The sequence below is a fragment of the Petaurus breviceps genome, unplaced genomic scaffold (assembly GCF_028583685.1).
Source record: "Petaurus breviceps papuanus isolate PSGF00001 unplaced genomic scaffold, PetGlider_PUasm1.0 90842, whole genome shotgun sequence".
NCBI lineage: Eukaryota > Metazoa > Chordata > Mammalia > Diprotodontia > Petauridae > Petaurus > Petaurus breviceps.
In genome coordinates, this window is record NW_027187358.1 from 21,684,150 (window position 1) to 21,706,173 (window position 22,024).

A 22,024-nucleotide genomic window follows, 5' to 3' on the forward strand; every position below is an offset into this window, starting at 1 on the left:
AGTGGATGCCTATCAGCTAGGAAATCCTGAACAAAGATAATGAAATTTATAATCAAATATGAGGAACTTATAGAAACTTGGGAAAACTCGTATGAATTGATATGGAGTGAAGTGAAAAATAAACATAATAACTAAAACAATGTAAATGAAAACACTAAGATTCAGTTTAGCTCTGATTGTTATGACCGACCAATCTTGGTACCAGAATGATGATGAAACACCCCACTCTCCTCTCAATTGCAATTACCAACCTTTTAATCTTGACACTGATTTGGCCATCACGCCTTTAAGTTTCCTTGAATGGGAGAGGAAAGGTGATTAAAGGTACTAGTATAAAAACAAAGGACAACAAAACTTAAGTTTTTTTTTTTAAAGTTCCACAAAGTCGTTGGCCTTTTTAAATGTATTAACACTCTTGAGAACTTCCTATCTGTTGGGACTTACTTTTAAGTCATTGGATTATATACCCAACCTCTCTCAACTCAAAAATCTGTTCTCCTGAAATATAGGGTAAAAGTCAGACTATGCCCCTCTTTTTATCTCTATCACAAATTCTAAGATGAAATAGAGGCAAAGGAATAAACATTTATGTAGCACTTGCTACATGCCAGGGACTGTGCTAAGAACTTTATAAATATTATCATATTTAAATAGCCATTTTCTCTAATGTAATTTCATCATTTTCTAATACAGTAATCAACTCTTACTTTCTGGTGAAACTAAGACATTGTTCGTTTCTCTACCTTTCAAAAGATATTATCATGAAAGCCTATTAAGATATTATAAGCTCAGTCAGGATGTCCTGAGTTCAGTTCCGGCCTCAGACACTTAACACACACAAAAAACTAGCCGTGTAACCTTGGGCAAGTTACTTAACCCCAACTGCCCTCCAAAAAAAAAATATATATATATATTATAAGCTCCTCTATTTTTGAAAGACAGTGCATGCTAGCCTATATCCAGTTAAATGAAGTCCTCTTACACTTTAATATCATGCCTCTGTGTCAGTCTTATGACTTGTTTTCCAAACTCTCAGATACTTCTCTGTCTAGGTTACCTGTGGTATATTCCACTGACAAAAGAACTTCTGTTTCTGTCTGTTATCTTAAACCAAATATTCTCTGGTGATATCTGGATCTTGAATTACTTCATATAAGTATAGCTTCTAAATATGCTAAGCTATCCTCCTGCCCCATCCACCAAGGCTTTACCTACACTGTTTCTTTTGAATATGGTAAATCTTTCAAAAATAGTATTACTTAATCATGAATCTCATCTTGCCAAGTCTCAGGTCACCAAGACACAGGTGATAGTCAATTTCCTTTCCCTGTATTAATCTTTTTAATTCCTCTTATTATGCATATTATATATAATTTGTATATAGAAATCTATAGCCATGTACAAACGGCTCTTTTTTAAATTTTTCTCTTATTAACTTGTGCATATCTTTGTTACTATAGCTTACAGCATCTATCTAGCTGAGATGAAAAGGGACCTTTATCCATATCTGGGTCCTACCTCTTTCCCCCCTTCTATTCTCACACTATCTACCCACAATTTACTGATTCCTTGAAGTTAAGATATATTTCAGAGCTAATGCAATGACAATATTTGACTAGTCTAAGTCCATGATCTATCATTATTGAGACAGTAGTATCCGAGGTAAAGGGCAGGAAAATTCTAAGATTCTTAGATCATTTTAGATAAGGCAAAATTTTTAAAAAGGAACTCTTAAGAAATTTTTGGAAATATAAAATAAATTCACAAAAGCAGAAAACTGCATTTGTAGAATACAATTCACGGATTCAATGTTAGCCATTGGTGACACCTCACTGATTCACCTCTGTCAGAGCTCTTTACCCAATTTCCCCAGTTGTAAAATGAGGGAGTTGTACCAAAATCTTAAGTCTCATCCTCTAATATTTAGTGATTATGAAGAAATATCTCTTTTTCCTTATTATATGTGCTTTTTTCTCTACCTCCTGACAATTCTATTTCTATTTATATCCCCTACTTACCTGGTGGTCGTTGATGTTAGTTTCTCTTACTTTAAAAGCATGTACAGGTCTTCAAAAACAAACAAAAACTTTCTTTATACTCTAGCTACCTACTACTCCTCAAGCTACATTTTTTATCTACTTACACTGCCTACGTTTCACAGACTAAGAATCAGAGGCTCCCAAACCATACCTGATCAAGATAATGCCAAGAAAACATACATAAAATAAGTGGTCATATCAGTCTTTGCTTAAAGACCACCAGTGAGAGAGAACTCACCACCTCCAGAGGTGGTCCATTCTCTTTTCAGATAGAATAGCTCTAATTGGTATAGCATTTCCCCCCACAATAAACTTAATTCTGCCTTTTAGAAACTTTTGCCTATTCTCCTTCCAGCTCTAAATTTGTGATCCTAGTTAGGCCCTTTAGGGAGAGACAGAACAATCCTAATCCTTTTTCTCCTGACAACTCTTCAAGTATTTGCAGTTTTCATATCCTTCCTATGTTTTCTATTCTCCAGGGTAAACAATCTTCATTTTTTCAACTTGTCTTCATATGACACAATCTTAAGGCCCTTCATCTGGACTATTTATTTTACTACCTCCCATTCCCTGCTTGAATTCCTGACACCTGGTTTTTAATCCTTTCATTCTACTATTAAAATCACCAATGACCTCTTTTTAGGTAAATACAAAAGCTTATCTTAGAATCTTATTCTACCTAATGCAATATTTGCTTCTGTTGAGATGCAGAGGATGAAGATCAGATAACTACTAGGGTCATACAACTTCAAAACCTCCAGTTAAGGAGGAAGCTCAGCTTCAAATATCCCATTTCTCACCTGGCTGCATTACTTTAGCTTTTCCACCATGCCCCTTCCAGCATCACCCTATATACCCTCTTTTCAGCTTTCTTTTGGGTGTTGTCTTCCCCTATCAGATCCTAAGCTCCTTGAGGGAAGGGACTATCTTTCTCTTTTTTCATATTTGTATATCCAGTACTTAGCACAGTGCCTGGAATTTAGCAGGTACTTAAAAAATACTTTATTGACTGACATTCCTCCTAACCTTCTGATCACTACTTTCATCTCTTTCATTGAATATTCTTTCCTCTGGCTCCTAAATGTTGCAGTCCCACAAGGTTCAGATTTTGGCTTTCTGCTTTACACTCTCTAAAAAGATTAGAAAAGTTCTAGATCTGGAGACAAATAGTAAGTAGACGGGTCTATATGATCATCATGGTTAAGTCACTTAACCTCTTTGAGCCTGAGTATCTTCATTAAAGAAAAGGGGAACAAATTCCCTGATCCTACCTACTTCTAAAGATAAGGATGATAAAAGCACTTTGTAATACAATGCTAGACAAATATTGATTACTACACATTTATTCCTTCAGAAAGTTCACTTTGTTACAGCTACAAATAACATTTTTGTGTAGAAGACTCCTAAAATCTTCAGCCCCCATTCCAACTTCTAGTTCCTTTATTTACAATTGCATTCAGGAGATTTCTATTTTCCCTGAATTTCACATGCAACATGCCCTATACATACAATCTTCACCATCTCCTATGAATATGCACCACATCCAACCTCAATCATGTTGGTTGTCTTTTAATTCCCTCCAACCAGCAAAAATTAGCTGACTCTTTTTAAGATTGCTTTTGAAATGTCCTTACATCGTTCATTCCAACTGTTATCACCCTAATCTAGGTCTTTTATCACTTGATTCCTGAATTCCTGAAATAGCCTAATTGCTTTTCCATTCTCCAAGTCCTCTCTTCTCTCATACTGCTCTCCACTGCAATCCACTTTGCTTTCTGTTGCCAGATTAACTGCATAAAACACCACTTTTATCATATTCAAGAAACTATACTAATGCCATGTTATTTATTGAGTCCAAATTTCCTAATATCCAAAATTCTTTATAGTCTGCCTATATATTACCCACAAAACACAACTCCTTAAATCACATAATATCAAAACTGACAGAGGACTTACAGACCATCTAATCCAACTTCTCATTTTAGAGATGAAAAATTTAGGCTCAGAAAGGGGAACTGAAATCTGCCTAGGTCACATGTCTAATTTATGGCATATCCAAGGGCTATAATTCAAGATTATTGACTTCTTAGCTTGGTATATTGTATGTGCTTGCATGTCTCTCTATCATCTGATCCAAATAGTTTTGACTCCCAACCTAGTTCCCATCAATATTCTAGGTCATTACCTCACCAATTCTGCATATAATTTGTTGACGCTCACACTTTCTTACAGGAATTAAATTTTCCAGTGGAGATTTTCCTGATAACCCCAGTTTATAATCAATCCCTTCTTCCTCTGAATTTTGATTGAACCAATTTCTCTTACAACAATTTAATTCATCATACATTTTTTCCTCCTCCTCCCTCCAAGATCATAACTTTCTTTATACTCTAGCTACCTACTACTCCTCAAGCTACATTTTTTATCTACTTACACTGCCTACATTTCACAGACTAAGAATCAGAGGCTCATAACTTTCAGAAAGACAGGGCTATATTTTTATTTCTCTCTTAGATATGGCACATACTAAAAATATTATTTTTAATAGAGATTCACACACCTAAATTGCTCATTTTAATCTTAATGGTGGTAGTTATATAAAAAGTCATTCGAGTTTCTTAATAACATTTGGTATCTGTTTACATGTTTCCTCCTTGTTTTTTCTAGTACCTAATGTTTTAGATGTCCCAACCAATTTATAAGCTTACTTGGTGTAAGGAGGAATTTTATTTTTTCACAGTGCCTACTACAATGCTATTCAATTTAATACATATATTTAATATACACTAAGCATCTGCTACTTGCAAGGCACTCTACTAGAGATTCAAAAAGAAAGAAAACCACTCCCTACTACCCCTTTACCATATGTCCTCTCTAAGCTCAAGGTCACTTCTTCCCAGTCTCTGAATGTACTGATGGGACAATGTGTCAGACTTTTGGAGAGATTTTGGCACCAACTATTCTTGCTATAGCACCTTAGCAAAAACTCCTAGCTTTTAAAAAAAGAAAAGTACTTGCTTAAATTCTTAGAAGTGGGCAGATGCAACATTTAAACAGATAAATTTGGGAAGAGAGGGTGCACTAAGCAGATTAGGAAAAGTTCCCAATGGAGGGTGTCAGTTGAGTTCAGCCTTGAAAGAAGCCAAAGATTCTAAGAGGGAGAGGTAAGAAGTGCATCTATGTGGGATAACGGGTACAAAGGCAGGTGGAAGCAGCAAGAGTTGCCATGAAAGCAGTTACTGCTATTTACCTAGTGTAAACATCTCCACAGCTTCCCCTCCCCCAGTCCTGCCAATAACAATGAGAACCACATCCTAAGCTAAGTCTTGGGCAACAGACAATTTAAATGTTGACCTTCAGTGACTATCACGCCTTGTCCTGAACCTCTCACCTATGCTATTCCCATTTCCTTTTACTTTCCCTTAGGTTGACAGAGTAACATAAAAAAGATTGACCAAACCTGCTTTATGGTTGTTCTTCACCCTTGAGAGTTGATATATGGGTTTTTTTTTTGAGGGAGTACTATCGCCTAAAGTTATGTGAACAGTCAAGTTATTTTAGCTTTCTGGGACATGTGTTCTATCTTTAAAATAGAGGAAAATGTCACTTGCCATTGCCAGTCTTCAATCCTTTTAAAAGCTTTGATTATGAACAACAGTATCATGTAGCTATAGTGCAGTCCTCAAAAGGTCAATTCCATCCAGATCTCTGATTCCAGGTATAACTTCACATAAACTAGCCAGAAAATCATTTTGTATTCTACTTTAAAATCAAGATATTTAATAATGTCCTAAAAAGTATTATTATAGTGTCCAACAACTCTTCTCACTAAAGCTCTCCCTTTAGTGTAAAGACCTCTTTGGCTACTACGGCTTATTCCCTCTTGATTCATCTTCAACAGACAAGTATGCCAAACATTTAAAAATTACAAAAAACACACTAGCTAAATTTAATTTGTTAATAATACCTCAGAGCATTACAACCTTATATTAATTTGATATGCAGCAAAGAACACTAAATTTCATTTTCCTGGTTGCCCCACCTCCAAAATTCAATTCATTTTTGCCTTTCAGTCAAAAAGACTTGGGTTAAAATGCTAACACACATATGCTATGTGATCCTGGGCAAGTCATAATCTCCTGATGTGCAAGCCCATTCCTTTTAAATTTCAGAGCAGATGCTGACCTGAATGACTAGAGGAAGTTTCCACACTGGTAATTCCTAATACCAATGAAATCAAAGGTTCACACCCATCTCTTTCTTCTACCACTTCCCACCCAAAATTCTAATATAGGACTTTTTCCCCCTCAATTTTCAACTGAATTCGAATGAATTTGAGGGAAGCAAAATATTTACTTTTCTGTATGTTTCAACATTGAAAAAAAGAAAATATCCTCATTGCTAATGAGCTATTACTACATGCAACATTCATTAAATACTGGGGATACAACAATAGCTAAAATTGTTTACGAACTAGTGAATATATTAGCATCATTTGTAAATCCAAAAGATTTCTGTGCAAAACTGTTGTTTAACTAATTAAAGGTGATAATTAAAAAGAAATAAAAAATACAGAAATTCCTTAACTCTGAAAATACTAATGTCTTTGAAAACTCCAAACAAATCTTGGGATGTGGTTTTGTAAATTTAAGAATAACAAGAGGTAAAACTACAATAATTCCTGGCAGCTAGGTGGCACAGTGAATAGAGCACCAGCCCTGGAGTCAGGAGAACCTGAGTTCATATAAGGTCTCAGACACTTGACACCTAGTAGCTATGTGACCTTAGGCAAGTCACTTAACCCCAACTGCCCAGCCTTCCCCCCTCCAAAAAACAAACAAAAAACCCCTACAATACTCCAAAGAAATTAAATAAAACAAAACCAAAAAGATCACCATTTTCTAGTACATGAGGTTTACAAGAGACAAGCTATCCTAATGGTTTATGTGTAAAAGACAAGATTTTGCCAAATTCTCACTTAGAGTTCTGACAAAAATATTAATGTTATTATCTAAATGATTTAATCTGCAAGCATGTAACAAAGAAACCTTAATGTGCCTTAATGTGCTGCAGAAATGAGAGGCAAGAAATCCATGGATGAGGTCTAATTACTGAATTTATTAAAATAAATGAAAACATTTACAGAAAAAAGTGATTTTCCAGATAATATATAATCTATCATATAAAAAAATAGCTCTTCCCACATCCATATATGAGAAAGAATCAAGCTTTTATCTACAGATATTTCTAATTAGTATAACGGCTATAGATACCTCATTACAGCAGCCATTAGATACAAATATATATTAGACACTTATTTTTAAAGGCTCTTCTACAATGTTACCGGAACTTTGATATACTTGACAAAATTCTTAGGTCCATGCTATGGAATTACATTATAAACCTTGTTATAATGCTATCCTCTCAAAAATTTTCAATAACTGAAGCCTAATGAAGCTAGTCTAAGATGAATGTTAGAATAAACTATTGTGGAGAGAATTATACAATCTCCAAGTTGAAAGAGGCCTTGGAAGTGATCTTTCAAACCTATAGCTGAAACAATTCTCTTTTTTTCATCTACCTTGTTGTACTCATCTAGCTTTCACTATAAGATTTGCAGAGACAGGAAATTCACAGATTTTTAGAGTTGGAAGGGACCTCAGAAACTATCTCCAGACCAATTCATACACAAAAGGAATACCCATCATAACACATCCAAAAGTCGTCCAGTATCTGCTTGAAATCTCCAAGGAGGTAGAACGACCTCTTGAGATAGCCCATTCCACTTTTGGACAAGTTTGAATTGTTACAAAGTTTTTCCTACTTCTATCTTTGGACAGCTCTAATTGCTATGAAGATTTTTCTCATATTAAATCAACATCTACCTCTCTCTGTAACATGTGACCTTCCTTTTTTCAACAGAGGTCTCAAACAAAGTTACAGTCACACAAATAAGAGGGGAGAGGGTGGACAGAGAACTACCACATCATTTAAGTCATATTTATTTAGCACTTACTATGAATCAGTCCGTATACTCAAATATTTGGGATACAAAAGAAGGCAAAAAAGCAAAGCTCCTGCCTTTAAGGAGCTCACATTCTAATAGAGAAGACAACATGTAAAAGGACTTGGTAGATACAGGACATATTCAGTATAGGTGGAACATAATGTGAGAGGGGATGGGATCATAAATAAATTTTAACAGTTCTCATCCTGAGCAGAACTAATACAAATCAACACTAAAAAACCTCAACAAACAACAAACTAGCTCCTTGTAAGAATAATTTAAGGAAAACAATTCCACTGAAATATCTAACTACTAAGGAATTGAGAAGTAAATTATATAGTACTGTTGACAATGCATTAATTAACAGTTAAAGAAGAAAATTCACTTGAGTTCCACTATTCATAGAACATCTCCTCATATTGTAGTATATTTCCATTACTATGCATGTACCATTCAAACGTTCATAATTAGGTAAGAAAAATCAAAGGAAATCGAAAGCTAAATGGTATTCTAAAATTCAGATTTTTAAAACTAAATTCCACATTAGTTACTTTATGCTGAAATTAATAGCATACTTAAAGGAAAATCTCTCTTTTCCTAAATGAAATAACTAATTTCACTGTCAAATAAAAAACATAAAGGAGAAAGTCAAATACAAAACACAAAGGAGAAAACAATACATTTTTAAAGTAACCTCCTATCAGTATACTAAAAATGGCATTTAAAAGCTGTTTACTACTTGTAAACCTCAATCTTGCTTGATTCAAAGAATCTGACTTCACACACAACACTCTCCTTGATTTAAAGAAAACCCCTTAAACTTCCTTAATCTAGATAGAGATGCTCTATCAGCAATAACATTGAAAAACCAGCATTTTCTAGTAAAAACAAAAACAATTCAAATAAAACATTTTCACAAATTATAACAAAACACAAGTTTCACTTTTGTGTGTGTGTGTAATTTTTAACTTGTAAGGTCTGCCATAATCTGTATTTTTGTTTAGTAAACACATTTTGTCTCAATAAGAAAACTTCATAATCTGTGCCTAATTGATGCTGCATTGATCTAATGAGCAATCCTAAATGAAAAGTAACTACTTGCCTGTTGTTTCTGATATGCAGTGTTTGGATTTATCTTTGATTCCAACAGTAGTGACCCTAAAAGGTGACAAGAATAAAATATTTAAAATTTCAACTTTAAAAACCAAAATAAAACAAATAAAAATTCACAACACATGAAAAATTCTCATGACTCTTCAGCCAACTAGACATCTGTTTTGAAGTAAAGAAATATGTTCCAATTCACATTTTCTCTCAACACTGAGCAAACACATTTAATTTAAAATACAACTCTTATTTCCCACACCTCCATCTCAGTCCAACATTAAAAAATAGGGCAGAAAATTAAGAAAACCAAATGACAATTAATAATCAACTGAAACAAAAAATGTTTAAATCCCACATAACTATTTTGGACCAAGCGGAAAAAACAACTCAACATTAATATCCTACCACACTACAGTAACAAAATCTTAGATCAATACAAAATTATAGTATTGCATTTATTCACCTCATCCAATAAGAACAAAACTTGAAATACTTTGTGTTCAGGCAGAATTTTGTGGCTATTAAAAATACATTTACTCCAGTACCTACTATGTACTAGGAGCCAGAGATACAGATACAAAGAATGGAACAATCCCTTTTCTGGAGGAACTCCCCTATTTAAAATAAAAGGAAAAGTGCAGGTGAGTGTCAACTAGAGAAAAAAGCCAAAGGTTTATTTAAAATTTCTCTTCCTAATAGCTTCACATTTTTGTTGTGGAGAGGCTCTTGAGCCTACAATCAAAGGTGGCAAAATTACTGCTCGATGCTTTCCAATGTTAAAACTTCGGTTATAAATCAATGGATACGAGTTTACGCACAGTTTGCTTTGGTGTCTATCCTGCTTGCAGGGTAAAGTATCCTTTTCATCGCGGCCTCCACAAAGGATTACTCTGGAACTACCTCAGACCTAAATGTGTGCGTGTGTGTGCATGTATCGTGGCAACAGTCTGCAGTAACCGACACCAGGGCCGTGGAGGCTTTTGGATTTCCCCAGCACCTGTCGGTGGTGGCAATTGGGGCGGTGGGTAAAGAATGAGCAATGATAAAAAAAAAAAAAAAAAAAAAGAATTTCCCATCAACTGAAGTTTTATAACCAGTCCCAGAAACAAAATCAACGGGGAAAAAAATAAACAGGACCCCAGCTTTCAAGCAGGGACCCTTGATTACTTCCTCCCTTCTGCCCCACCACCAAGACCTGGGGGGTTGGAGTGGAAGGTAACACACGGTCCCGGGGCCAAGGGCCGAGGGTGGGGAACCATAAACAGCTGCTAATTAGGAGTAAACAGGAGAAGGTAGGGCTCCCAGTACAGTGGGTACGAGAGAAATAAAAGCGACGGGCTCTCTTCATCAGGAAGCAGGGAGGCCTGGGGCCTAAACCAGCCCCACCACCCCCAGGCTGCAAGCGACGTCCCTCCCCCGTCCCCCGTCCCCACCGCCCCCGGATCCTTACCGTCGGACTCGGCCCGCACCAGGAGCGACATGCCCTTGAGCCGCTCCACGTAGGTGGAGGAGACGTGCCCCGTGCCCCTGTCGTCCCATTGCCGGTCCTCGTTCAGGGTGTACACCTTCACCCGCCGCCGCGTATCCGACATGGTGGCTGGCCGCTGCGACCCCCCACCTCCGGCCGCCACCACCTCCTCCTTGCTAGCCTAGTCCGAGTATCTCAGTCCCGGGAGCACGCAGCGGCAGCGGCGGCGGCTCCGGACAGGCCCCTGTTCACCATGGCTCCGGGGAGCGGTCGCACGCAGGGGTGACCACAGCTACCGAGCCCCCGGCACCCCAGTCCGCGGTAACTTTCACCGTCTCCCCTCCCTCCCCCCGCTCAGAGACACCCACCCTCCCTCCGCCCACCCCCCTGAAACCCCCCCCGGGGCTCGCTCGCTCTCCCGCCGCCGCCGCAGCTGCCGCCGTAACCACTACAAGTCCGCCATCTTGTAACCCGATTCTCTCTGCCTTTCTCTTCCTCCTCCAGCGGGCTCGCACGGGCTGCCCTAGCAGGGGCTACGGCGGCCGACGAGCTCAAACCAAGGCGCCTGACTGCTAGTCCCGCACGCGCTTCCTGGGGCCAATGCTGCAGGCAGGAGAAGCGTTCTCGCGAGCGGGGAGGGGAGTGGGTGGGAGGAGGATGAAGAGCGCCGCGAGGCTAGCGAGGCCGGGAATTCGAAGGGGAGGGGCCACTTTTGCTTCTGGTTCCTTCTGCGTCCTCGCTCCCGTTCCTTTGGATGGAGTCTCCTGGGAACTCTGTTTGGGGCCCGGGGCGGACAAACGAACCGCGGAATTGGTGTGTTTAGACCCGCTGGTTTGGGGGGAGCAGGAGGCGTGCGGAGGTGGTCGGGGGTGACCGGATCCAGGGGCCGCCCCATTCACATTCAAACAGACAGCGGACGCCGGCCGGCAGCGTGCTGACTGGAGGGGCGCGAGGAGGAGTGTGTATGTAGGGGTGGGGACCTCATCCCGAAGTGGGGGCGCCTCTCGTGACCGCGTAGGCGGGGATGACAAGGAATGCTCTTACGAAGTGCTGCAGGGAGACTCGAGAGCCTGGAACCTCCCCTCCCCCGCTACCTGGGGATCTCCCTACGTGTCCCCGAGGAAGAGGAGTGCAGTCGGTCCAGAGGTGGTGACAACCGAAGTCCCTGCTCGAAAACTTTCCCAGGTGGTTTGTGCCCTTCAGTCAGGTTTTGGTCTGCCATTGGTTTTCTTGTTTGATAAAATTGGGTGGGCAATGCATCGTGGGAGTTGTAGTCTTGTTTAAAAAAAAAAAAACAACAGAAAATAACCGTTGAACAAAGGTTGAACAAAGCCAAAGTATGTCGTGTAGAAGAAGCCTGGAAAGACAAGACCAAGATGGACCTGTTTTAAATAGGGTCTTCCCTGCATTTTGCACCTTATAGAGGTGCTGCTATTCCAAAATGGGATGTAACAAGCTATGCAAAAGAGTTTGCCCATAGACCTTATCCTTTGATAAGGATATCAAACTTAAATTGTCTTAATACAGCCAGCTATTCCAGGTTGCATTTTGGAGAGAAGGGGTTCAAAGAAGGGAGCTGAAATACTCTATTTAGAACCAAGTCTTTTCTTTTTTTTCAAACGGTTTGTGTTATAGCAACCATGCAAAGAGAGCTGCAGCCTTGACTCTTACTAGGCAGGCTCTTTACATTTTCACGCTATAATAACTTGCCTAATTTCCATAATGTCTTTCTATTCACTGAAAATCTTGAACTTAGTCATAAGGGAAATTAAAGGGAGTACTGAATTTGGAGCCAGATTTGGGGGGGGCGGGATTCCCTGGGCAGGTAACTTAACCTATATGAGCCCTACTTTCCTAAGTTGTAAAATAAAGATAATGTTACTTGAAATACTAATTCACAATCTTGTGAGGCATAGAATAGTTTTTAAAAGGTGGCTCAGAAGTCTTAGTGCAGTTTTAAGTAAACTTTTTATGTTATTCTTTTATAGCTTAATTTCATTAACACTTCCGGACAACCTCCTATAAAATACTATTTAAATATGAGCTGTTATTATTTGTCATCCCCAGATTATAAACCACTAAGGGTTTCAAACCCTTAAGTGTTCAGTTGTTCTCCAGGATCCTTTTTTTCCTTTCCTTTTCAAGGCAACAAGAGGTAAGTGACTTGCCTAGGGTCACACAGCTAGTAAGTGTCTAGAGTGGGATGTGAACTCAGTCCCTGTTGGCTCCAGTGCCTTTGCTCTATCCACCTCACCATCCAGGTCCCCCTCCAAGATTCTTTAAAGAACAAGAAGTTTTAGCCTCCCCCCACCCCCCCCACACACACACTCCAAAATAACTTACCTCAAATATCAATTTAGGGGGCACCTAGGTGGTGCAGTGAATAGAGCACCGACCCTGGAGTCAGGAGGACCTGAGTTCAAATCCGGCCTCAGACACTTGACACACTTACTAGCCCTGTAACTTTGGGCAAGTCACTTAACCCCAATTGCCCTCCAAAAAAAACTCAGTTTAGGCTGATAATTTGTATTAGTCTGAGAGATGTGTAACTTACTCTGTGCTGGATAGTTATTTATTCATTGAGCTCCTAGTGCTAAGTACAATGGGGAATGTTGTACATGCGACTAGCTAAAAATGTACTAGTTGTATATTTTTATAGTACTTCATGGTCGTATCTAATTTTATTCTTGTGACGATCTTGTGAATTGTCTACTTCTGGTCCTGTTACAGCTGTTGCTTCCCACAGAAGTGGCTTTTGAGGGAGGTTAGGTGAATAGTTAGGTACCACATCCCACTTCTTTGCTTCTGACTTCTACTTTAACCTTTGACTACGTATTTCTCTAGACTTAAGTCCCATTGCTATCTTACGAGGCATGTTTCTTTTACCTCTGTCCCTTAGGATTCCACTTCCTCTTTCCTGACTACTATTGACAATCTTCAGTTCCTTACTTCCTCCACCCAGCTGATCCTGGACCTACAATAACAGTCCCCATCATTTGCCTGGGAATATTATTGGTCACCTTCTGGAGGCCCTGTCTCTGGGTGAGGCCCTCTAGACAAGACCTAAAGTAGGGAGTAGAACTATTTCTTTTTTACAGATGGGAAACCTGAGCTTTGGTGAAGTAAAGTTATTTGCCTGGGATTTAGTGAATGGCACCTCCAAGACTAACACTGATTTCTTTTGACTGCAAGTCCAATGCTCTTTCCGCCATACCAGAGTCCAGTCTCTACAGAAGCTTACAGTTCAGGAGCAGTGATAAAATCCATACAAAGAAGATTAAGGCAGTGTGCACCATATTTTTCCTTATATTAAATGCCAGAGCAACACAAGATAATTGTACTGGCTACTGAAGTGTTAGAGATAAGATTGTGCCTACCCACAAGGAGCTTACAATTTAGGATGGGAACAATGTATACACAAAAAAGTTTTCTAAGAAAAGATAAAGAGAGAAACTGTTGCCCAGTTTGGAGCTCTACTGTTGTGGGTTTGGAATGCTAGGCTAAAGACTTGGTTTTGTTCAGTTAGTAGACCAGTGGGTCAGATAAAGGAACTGGTAGCTTAAATGGAGGTGTTGCAAAGGTTTTGGTTTCCAGTTCTCCACAAATAACATAGTAGACATTATCTGAAAGCGTCTACTTTGTAATTGTAGGGCATCATGATGATCCAAATTTTTAAATGAGTTTTTTACCAGCTGGAAAATTGGAATCTAAAAATGATTGTCATCTGAGCAAGTTCATTGCTCATGCTGGCTTGACCCAATAGATAAGAATGTGTGATTGTCCAACAGTACCTGAAAACTGAACATATTCAACCAGTGGGTTTCTGCCTTTGTTACTGCAGGCCCTATGAAATTTATTGTGCTTCATGATGTAAGATGAGATGGAATAAAGAACTTCTGTATTAATTTTCCTGATTTGTATACAAATTTTACTGTAAATCTATGTTATAAAGTAAGTTTACCAATTCCTAAATGTTTCATAGTCCTCTTGCAGGGTAGGAGATATGGATGGTGTAGGAGGCAGGAAATGAGGGGTGTTGGGCTAAAGGAAAAGGGAAGGGGAAAAGGGTTGGGGTGTAGCAGAAGGGGCTGGGGGAGCTGCCTCAGTGACCTGAGCAGGAGTTGCTGAGGGGGAGGGGCTAGGGCTGAAGCCATAGGAAAGGGGGTCATAGGGCTGGCTATAGCTTCAAGCATCTCACAGTCTTTCCCGAGAACTTTGTTCTGAGAAAGTTCAATGCAAGCCATTAAGTAGGCAACTTCGATCTATCTTCCTTCTCTGTCACAGTATGATTCTAACTGCAAGAGAGTATTATCTTTTAAAGTCCCCAAAACAGGCCATGATTCATGATGTTCTAGGTGATATGTAGGCCAAACAGTGTTGCAAAAAAACACCAACTTTTCATTTTTATGATCTCCAGAGAAACTAAATTTTTTTCAAATGTTGTAAAAGACAACCCAAAGGCGAACTTTTGGGAGCTACAGGCATAGGGCCTTGGAAGTCCCTTCCTCCATAAAGGAAGGTTTGAGAGTAAGCCTTGGAAAACAAAACAAAACAAAAACCCACAAAAAAGTACCTGAAGTTTTCCCAGTTCCCTAGCACCCAGAGAATTGAAAGAATCTGGCTTACACTTCCAGATGGGGCATCTGTCTTTGTCCTCCATTCTAAAGAAGCTGTGCACATGTCCATGTTCTCCAAAATAACCAAACAGGACCTAGAACCTGAGGTGAGGCTGAGCTGTTATGGCTGGAGAAGAGCTTGAGATTAGCAGTGTTTCCGGTATCAGGGAACTATAAAAATGAAGAGGTTACCCATAAAGTGGGTTAGGGTTGCTCTGGAGAACCCAAAATACTAACACACTGGGTCCTGCCAAATTAATTTGACTGAAGTCTTCTCAGCCAAAGAAAAGTAAAGTTTATTAAAAGTTCGCTTGTATTAGATACAGCAAGTTTGTGCTACGTCATTCTATGGTGCTCTCATATGCATGGAAGGAAGATGGGATCTTATATACAGAAAGTTGTGGGAGGAATCTAGGGGTGGTCTAGAGGAAGAGTTTGGGGAGGGTCTTCTGGAGATGTCTGATGAGGTCAATGAGTGATTAAGGGTGGGAAGTTGCTGTAGGCTACCTGCAGACTACAGACAATGGTGGGCTAGGCCAGTTCTGGGGTGGATTGATATTTTGATAGGCTCAAGGGTGGGAAGTACACGGACAATGGAGGGCTGAGCTAGTAACAGAGGTCTGGGCCCAGCCATAATGTAAGGCTTACTGCCTTATGCAAATGCATCATTAAATGGGACGATTTAATCAGAGTTCAAGGTGGGGTTCCCAGAGCCTGTACCTCAAAGATTCAAGGAGAGCTCAAGGGGGCTCCCAGAGCCTGCACCTCATCACTTCTTAATGCTAATGTCTTCCCTCTGTTGATTGTCTCCCCCTTAGTTTGTTCAGAGTACTTTGCATGTTGTCTCCTCCATTATACTGCAACCTCCTTGAAGCCAAAACATGTCTTTTGCCTTTTTTCCCCCTGTCCTTAGCACATACCACTTTGCCTGGCATGTAGATGCTTATAAATGCTTGTAGACTTATTATCCAATCAAGAACATTTCACTTAAAAGTTAAATTTTTTGTCAAGAGACAACTTTTAAACTGAATATAGAAAACTTAAATGTGTGATATAAATGTAATATACTCAGAAATGTTTGTATGTGACTAATAGCTTGAATCAGATCTTTGTCTAGTCTTGACTATATTATCCTATATAAATTACATTTTCTAGCTAGAAATACAATGATGGAAACATTTTGTTGTTGGTAGATAATCCATCCAAATCAACTAATAGGAGCATAGGTGGAAGAGAACTTAGAGGCAATTTGAGTCCAACCCTTTCATTTTACAGTTGAAATTGAGGCTGAGTTTAATTATCTTGCTGAGGGTAAACACAGCTGGTAAATGTCTGAAACAGGATTTGAACTCTGATCTCTCTGACATCAAGCTTTGTGCTCTATCCACTATGCTAACTAGTTGATCATATTTTTGAAGAATACTGTATTTATAAAGATTGTTATGTGAAATACCCTGGCACTTTTTGTTTACTTTAAAAATTGATTAGAAGACTCAAGAGTCCCTACCTTGAATAGTTTAATATATAGTATTTTTAAAAATTGTTTTATTTAATTTTCAGTTACAGATTTCTTCTCTCCTCCTACTTCCCCAGCCATTGAGAAGGGGAAAAAAAAAAACCATTGCAAATATGTATAGACATATAAAACAAATTTCCTCATTAGCCATGTTCTAAGAACCAATATAGTCATAATTGAATTTTTAAAATATGTTATACTCTAGATTTGTTTGACAAATATTAAACTAAAAATACATGAAAGTTGACTTGCAATAGGAAATACAGCTTAATAAGTAGGCAATATACATAGTGCTAAAGAAGAGGTTTTTATATTTATTGTTAGATATTGCTTTATCATGCATTATGCACTATTGGTGTTCAGGGCAAAAAGACAAAAAATTTAGAGTATCTTGCCCTTCCTCTAAAATGAGATGGTTGCTCAGACCAAAATTTAAGCATATAATATGGAATTTTGATTTTCCTGTGATTTAATGTTTTCTTTCCTCAAACAGTAACAAGAAAAATAAGTATTTAAATACTCTTAGTAAGTTGCAGTTTGATAGATCTGTCATGGTGAGGGATATTTGTTTATTTAGAACTCTGCTTTAAATAATGACTTGATTTAAAGTTTAATATGCTAACAGCATTTAGGCAATAACCATGAGATTTGCAAGGGCTTTTTACATTATAGTTAATATAGAATCTTACTCTACTAAATAAACTACTACACTTATAAGGAAATAACATCATAATCAACTAGTTCCTGGAAAAAGAAATTTTAAATCTAGAAATGTTTTGTTGAATATAATATGATTAAATTGGACTTTTAAGTAAAAAAAAAAAGTTAATCATGTGAGAAATAAATCAGGCTCAGGAAGGGGGTGAAGATAAACAAAATAAGTTTTACTTTACTGCAATGACTGGTGTAAAATAGAAAACACCCTCCAGAAACAAAAGTAAGCCTAAAAAACCTATGCCCAACTGCAAAGTCCCTTCCCTGTCTCCCCATTGTCTGAGTAATACAGGGTGTCCAACTTCCCAATAGGCCTACTACATAGTTCCCTTTGATATGACCCCCCTCCCAGTACATATGACCATTAAAATAAACCTTTATTCTTCCCAGAGGAGGAGAAGTTAATATTCATAAGCTTATTATACATGAGCATTCAAAGCAAGACTTAACTTTTACTCTACTTAAGCTGACTTCTAACCTCAAAAGAAAAACCAGTTGGATCCTTGCTTTGCCCATTATCTTCTGTGTGAGACATAACTCATTTGTTATGTTTCCCATTCTGCTGATTGTTCTGAACTTATGGAAACAAATTTCTCTATGATATCTCTCAATTTCCCTCCTCTGCTAGAAGACAATCTAGTACTAATCTATGTTGATAGTGTCTGGGGCCTCGTCCCTAATAGCCATAGGCAAAGAAATGCTTTTAGCTTCATTTGTCCCTTATTGTTCACAAAAGAGAGGCAATTCCTGGGTTTACTTAAGAAAACAAAGGATGGAATGTTTGCTTTTATGTGCACCAATTAGCCTGATGAGTGAAAATGTTTAATCAACATCACCCACTGCTTTCTTCTATAACCAGTTTATTTCCCTGCATTTGCTGCAAGTCAAAAAACTTTCTGGTGGATCCCCTAGATTTCATAAGTCATGTATTACGTAATTTTTGTGGAAACAAAAGTTTTAATCATTCCTCACAAGCAGAAGTGTGAAAGAAAAATCTTGAACCTACTTGGACAAAAGAGTCTGAATAGTGTAATGGAAAAGACCAATAGATTTGCAGTCAGGCCAGGATTTGATTATCACCTTACCCTTTACTAGCTGAGTGATCATGGGTAAAGTAGAGTCAACAAACATTTATTAAGTATCTCTGATGTGCCAGGCACTGTGCCAGGAGCTTCGGGTACAAAAACAAAAATTACAGTCACTGCTTTGAAGAAACTTAAGTTCTGTCAAGAGAAACAACATGTACACATTTAAGGAAATACTAAGTATATACAAAGTAAATAAACGATAATTTCAAGTAAGGAACCATTAGGATCTAGAGATGCAGAAAGGCATCATATAGGAGATGCTCTTTGAGCTGAGCTTTGAAGAAAGTTAAGAATTCTAAAACAGAGGTGAGGATGGAATTGCCAAACCCAGTATGGGGGTATTTGTGTACAGTATAGGAAGTAGGTCGGTTTGGCTGGGTTTTAGAGTGTGTGAAGAAGAGTAATGTGTAAGCAGTCAGGAAAGGTAGCTAGAACCAGATTGTAAAGGGTTTCAAGTTCCATACAGAGGAGTATGTATTTGATCCCATGGGCAACAGGGAGCACTGGAGCTTTTCAAGCATAGAAGTGATATGGTTCAACCTGTATGTTAGTATCATTTTGGCAGCTCGATGAAGGAAGAATTTGAGAGGGGAGACTGGGAACAAGTAGATCTGTAGGAGACTATTGGAATAATTCTGGTGGGAGATGAAGAAAGCCTGAACTAGGGGGAAAAGACCATGACTATATAAATAGTATTGTGGACATCAAATCTATAAGACTTGAAAACTGAGGGGGCGGCAAGGTGGTGCAGTGAATAGAGCACCGGCCCTGGAATCAGGAGGACCTGAGTTTGAATCTGGCCTCAGACACTTAACACACTAGCCCTGTGACTTTGGGCAAGTCACTTAACCCCAATTGCCCTCCAAAAAAAAAAAAAGACTTGACAATTGATTGGATTTTATTAGCATTTATTAAGTGCTTATTCTGTATTATGCTAGCCTCTGGGAATACAAAGATATAATAAAAGAGCTCTTGCCTTTAAGGAGCTTACATTCTCTTGGGGACAAATATATACATAGGAAATTAAATTTAAAAATGATTTGGGAGGAGCAGGGGTCTAATATAAAGGACAGTCAGTAAACATTAAGCTATGCACTAGGCACTATGGATACAAAAAGAGGCAAAATCAATAAACATTTATTAGGTAACTACTATGTGCCAGTTACTGTGATAAGCTCTAGAGATACAAAAGAGGTAAAAGACAATCCTTGCCCTCCTGGAGTTTACAGTTTAATGGAGAGATAACATACAAATAAATGCAAAGCAAGCTATTGTAATAGTAATGAAATTTGAAGTTCCTTTTATATTGCTAAGCTGAGAGGTACTTAGCACCTACTTCATATTAAGCCTCTGTCAAAGAAACAGAAGACATGAACTCCTGTTGTTGATGTAACTGGGGCTGAACAGGGAACCCCAGTTGCTGATGTAACAGGAAGGGGCTGAAAAGGGAGGAGCAATACTGTATGTAAGGAAAAGCCCCAGAGAGAGAGACTCAGAACTTCTTCGGATAAACTTCATGGAGGCAGAAGCAGCTGCTTCCAGGTAGGCTGAGGAGGAAAGGCCCAGGCTGAAGAGAATGATTTTGATTTTGGGAACCTGGGTGAAGTGATTTTGATTCTGGGAACCAGCTGGAACTTCTGCAGGGGAGCTACCAGCTTCTCCTGGGAGCTGCTGAAGACTTCCAAAGACCAACTGGAGCTGCTGAAGACTGAGGAAGCTTGTTAAGTCTTGACTTCCCGGGAACAGAGACTGTGAAGGATTTAAGGTGGGCTAGCTGCTGTGAGCTTCAGCATGGAACAGGAACTGCACAGAACTGGACAAGGAACTGGGAGCTGTCTGCCTTTGAACCCAGGTGACAGTTTGGTAAATCCAGGTAGAATCTGGGACCATGGAAGGGGATCCAGGGAATCTGAGAGCCTACCCCGAGACAAGATGAAAAGACCTCTGAGAATACTGAGTAGTGACTGACCCTGATGTGAGGTTTTGCTTTGGGACTCACTTTGGGAAGAGTTGTGTGAATTGACCAGATGAGACTCTGGGCAGCTGTTGAGCTCCCCCAGCTTTGAAAACCCAGATGCTGGTGCTTCCCTCTCTGGTAACTAACTGGTATGAATGTAATGGTCAGACAGTTGGAAGCGCTGTCTGCTGAATTGTGTAATTTATTTGTGATTGAATTAAGGACTCTGTGATTGACTAAATGAATGTACTACCCAGGGAAGGAGTATTTTGACTTTTGTATTTTGTGTACCTTAAGGAGGCAGCCTCCTTAAGGATGAGTGAATGATTGAGTTGATTGAATGAGTTACTAAGTGATTGATTGACTAAATGATTGTGCTTTTGTTCAAAACTGTGGTGAAAACTACGTGGCCACTTCTGTGATAAGTTGTTGTGAATGCTGCATTTTGATTTTCTGTGACAAGTTGTAATATTGTGAATGCTGTATCTTGGTTTTCTGTGAATGTTTTGCTCTGATTTATTATTGAATAAATAATAAAGTGTTCACTATACTGTGTAATCAGAACCTTGAAAGCAGTTCACAGTAGCATTCTTCTGGAAAGCTGCTCATGTGTGGCTTTACAGCTATATACAGGATAAATAGAAAATAAATATCAATAAATAAAATAATAGGAAGGTGCTGGAACTAAAGGGGCTTGGAGGAGGCTTCTTGTAGAACATGGGATTTTAGTTGAGACTCAAAGGAAGCCAGGGATGTCAGTGGTTAGAACAGAGAAGGGAGAGCATTCCAAGCATAGGGGCAGCCAAAGAAAGCACAGAGATGGAGTATCTTATTTGTGGAACAGCCAAGAGGCCAGCTTCACTGGATCAAAAAGTATATGTTCAGGAGTAAAGTGTAAGAAGACTGGAAAGATAAGAGAGGGTTAGATTATGAAGATATTTGAATGCCAACAAAGCATTTTGTATTTGCTCCTGTAGTTTATTGAGTGGTGGGGGGTAGATAACATTATTGTTTTTAGGAAACCGTTTGAAGACCTGTGCTTTAGGAAAAATCACTTTAGTGGCTGAATGGAGGTTGAATTGGAGTGGGGAGAGACTTGAGCAAGCAAGCTATTAGAATTATCAAGGTGTAAGGTGATGAGGGCCTACACTAGATTGGTGGCAGTGTCAGAGAACAGAAGGGAGCATATATGAAAGATGTTGCAAAGATGAAATCAGCAGGCCTTGGCAACATCTTGGATTTTGGGGGAGATGGGTGTTGAGTGACTACAGGATGACTTCTGTGTTGTGAATCTGAAGGACTGGAAAGAAGATGTTGCCTGCCACAGTAATAGGGAAGGTGGGGGGAGGGGCTTTAGGAGGAAAGTTAATGAGTCCTGTTTTGGGCATAATAAGTTTAAGATGTGTACTGGACATCAGTTCAAGATGTCTCAAAGGAAATTGGATTGCAAGATCAGAGTTCAGCAGAGAGACTGGGGCATAAAAGGTAAATTTGAGAATCATCAGCATAAAG

The 22,024-nt window shown here is 38.9% G+C and overlaps 1 protein-coding gene and 1 long non-coding RNA gene across 3 annotated transcripts in view; one reads left to right on the top strand and one right to left on the bottom strand.

Annotated features, from left to right (window-relative positions):
• The window catches only part of PPP4R3B (protein phosphatase 4 regulatory subunit 3B), an 84,713-nt gene extending 73,736 nt beyond the window's left edge, over window positions 1-10,977 (bottom strand). The window contains exons 1-2 of one of the 2 annotated variants that reach the window (XM_069071749.1): window positions 10,604-10,977; window positions 9,149-9,204 (exon numbers count right to left, since the gene is read on the bottom strand). In XM_069071749.1, coding sequence (XP_068927850.1) covers window positions 9,149-9,204; window positions 10,604-10,745 — 198 coding nt within the window. In that variant the 5' untranslated portion in view covers window positions 10,746-10,977. The remainder of the gene's footprint in view (window positions 1-9,148; window positions 9,205-10,603) is intronic. The other variant, XM_069071748.1, reaches the window with a different exon arrangement.
• Window positions 10,978-11,083: 106 nt separating this feature from the next.
• Window positions 11,084-21,072, top strand: LOC138148855 (uncharacterized). The gene is made up of 2 exons (XR_011165193.1): window positions 11,084-11,806; window positions 13,521-21,072. It is a non-coding gene; the product is annotated as an uncharacterized lncRNA (long non-coding RNA).
• The last annotated feature ends 952 nt before the right edge of the window (window positions 21,073-22,024 follow it).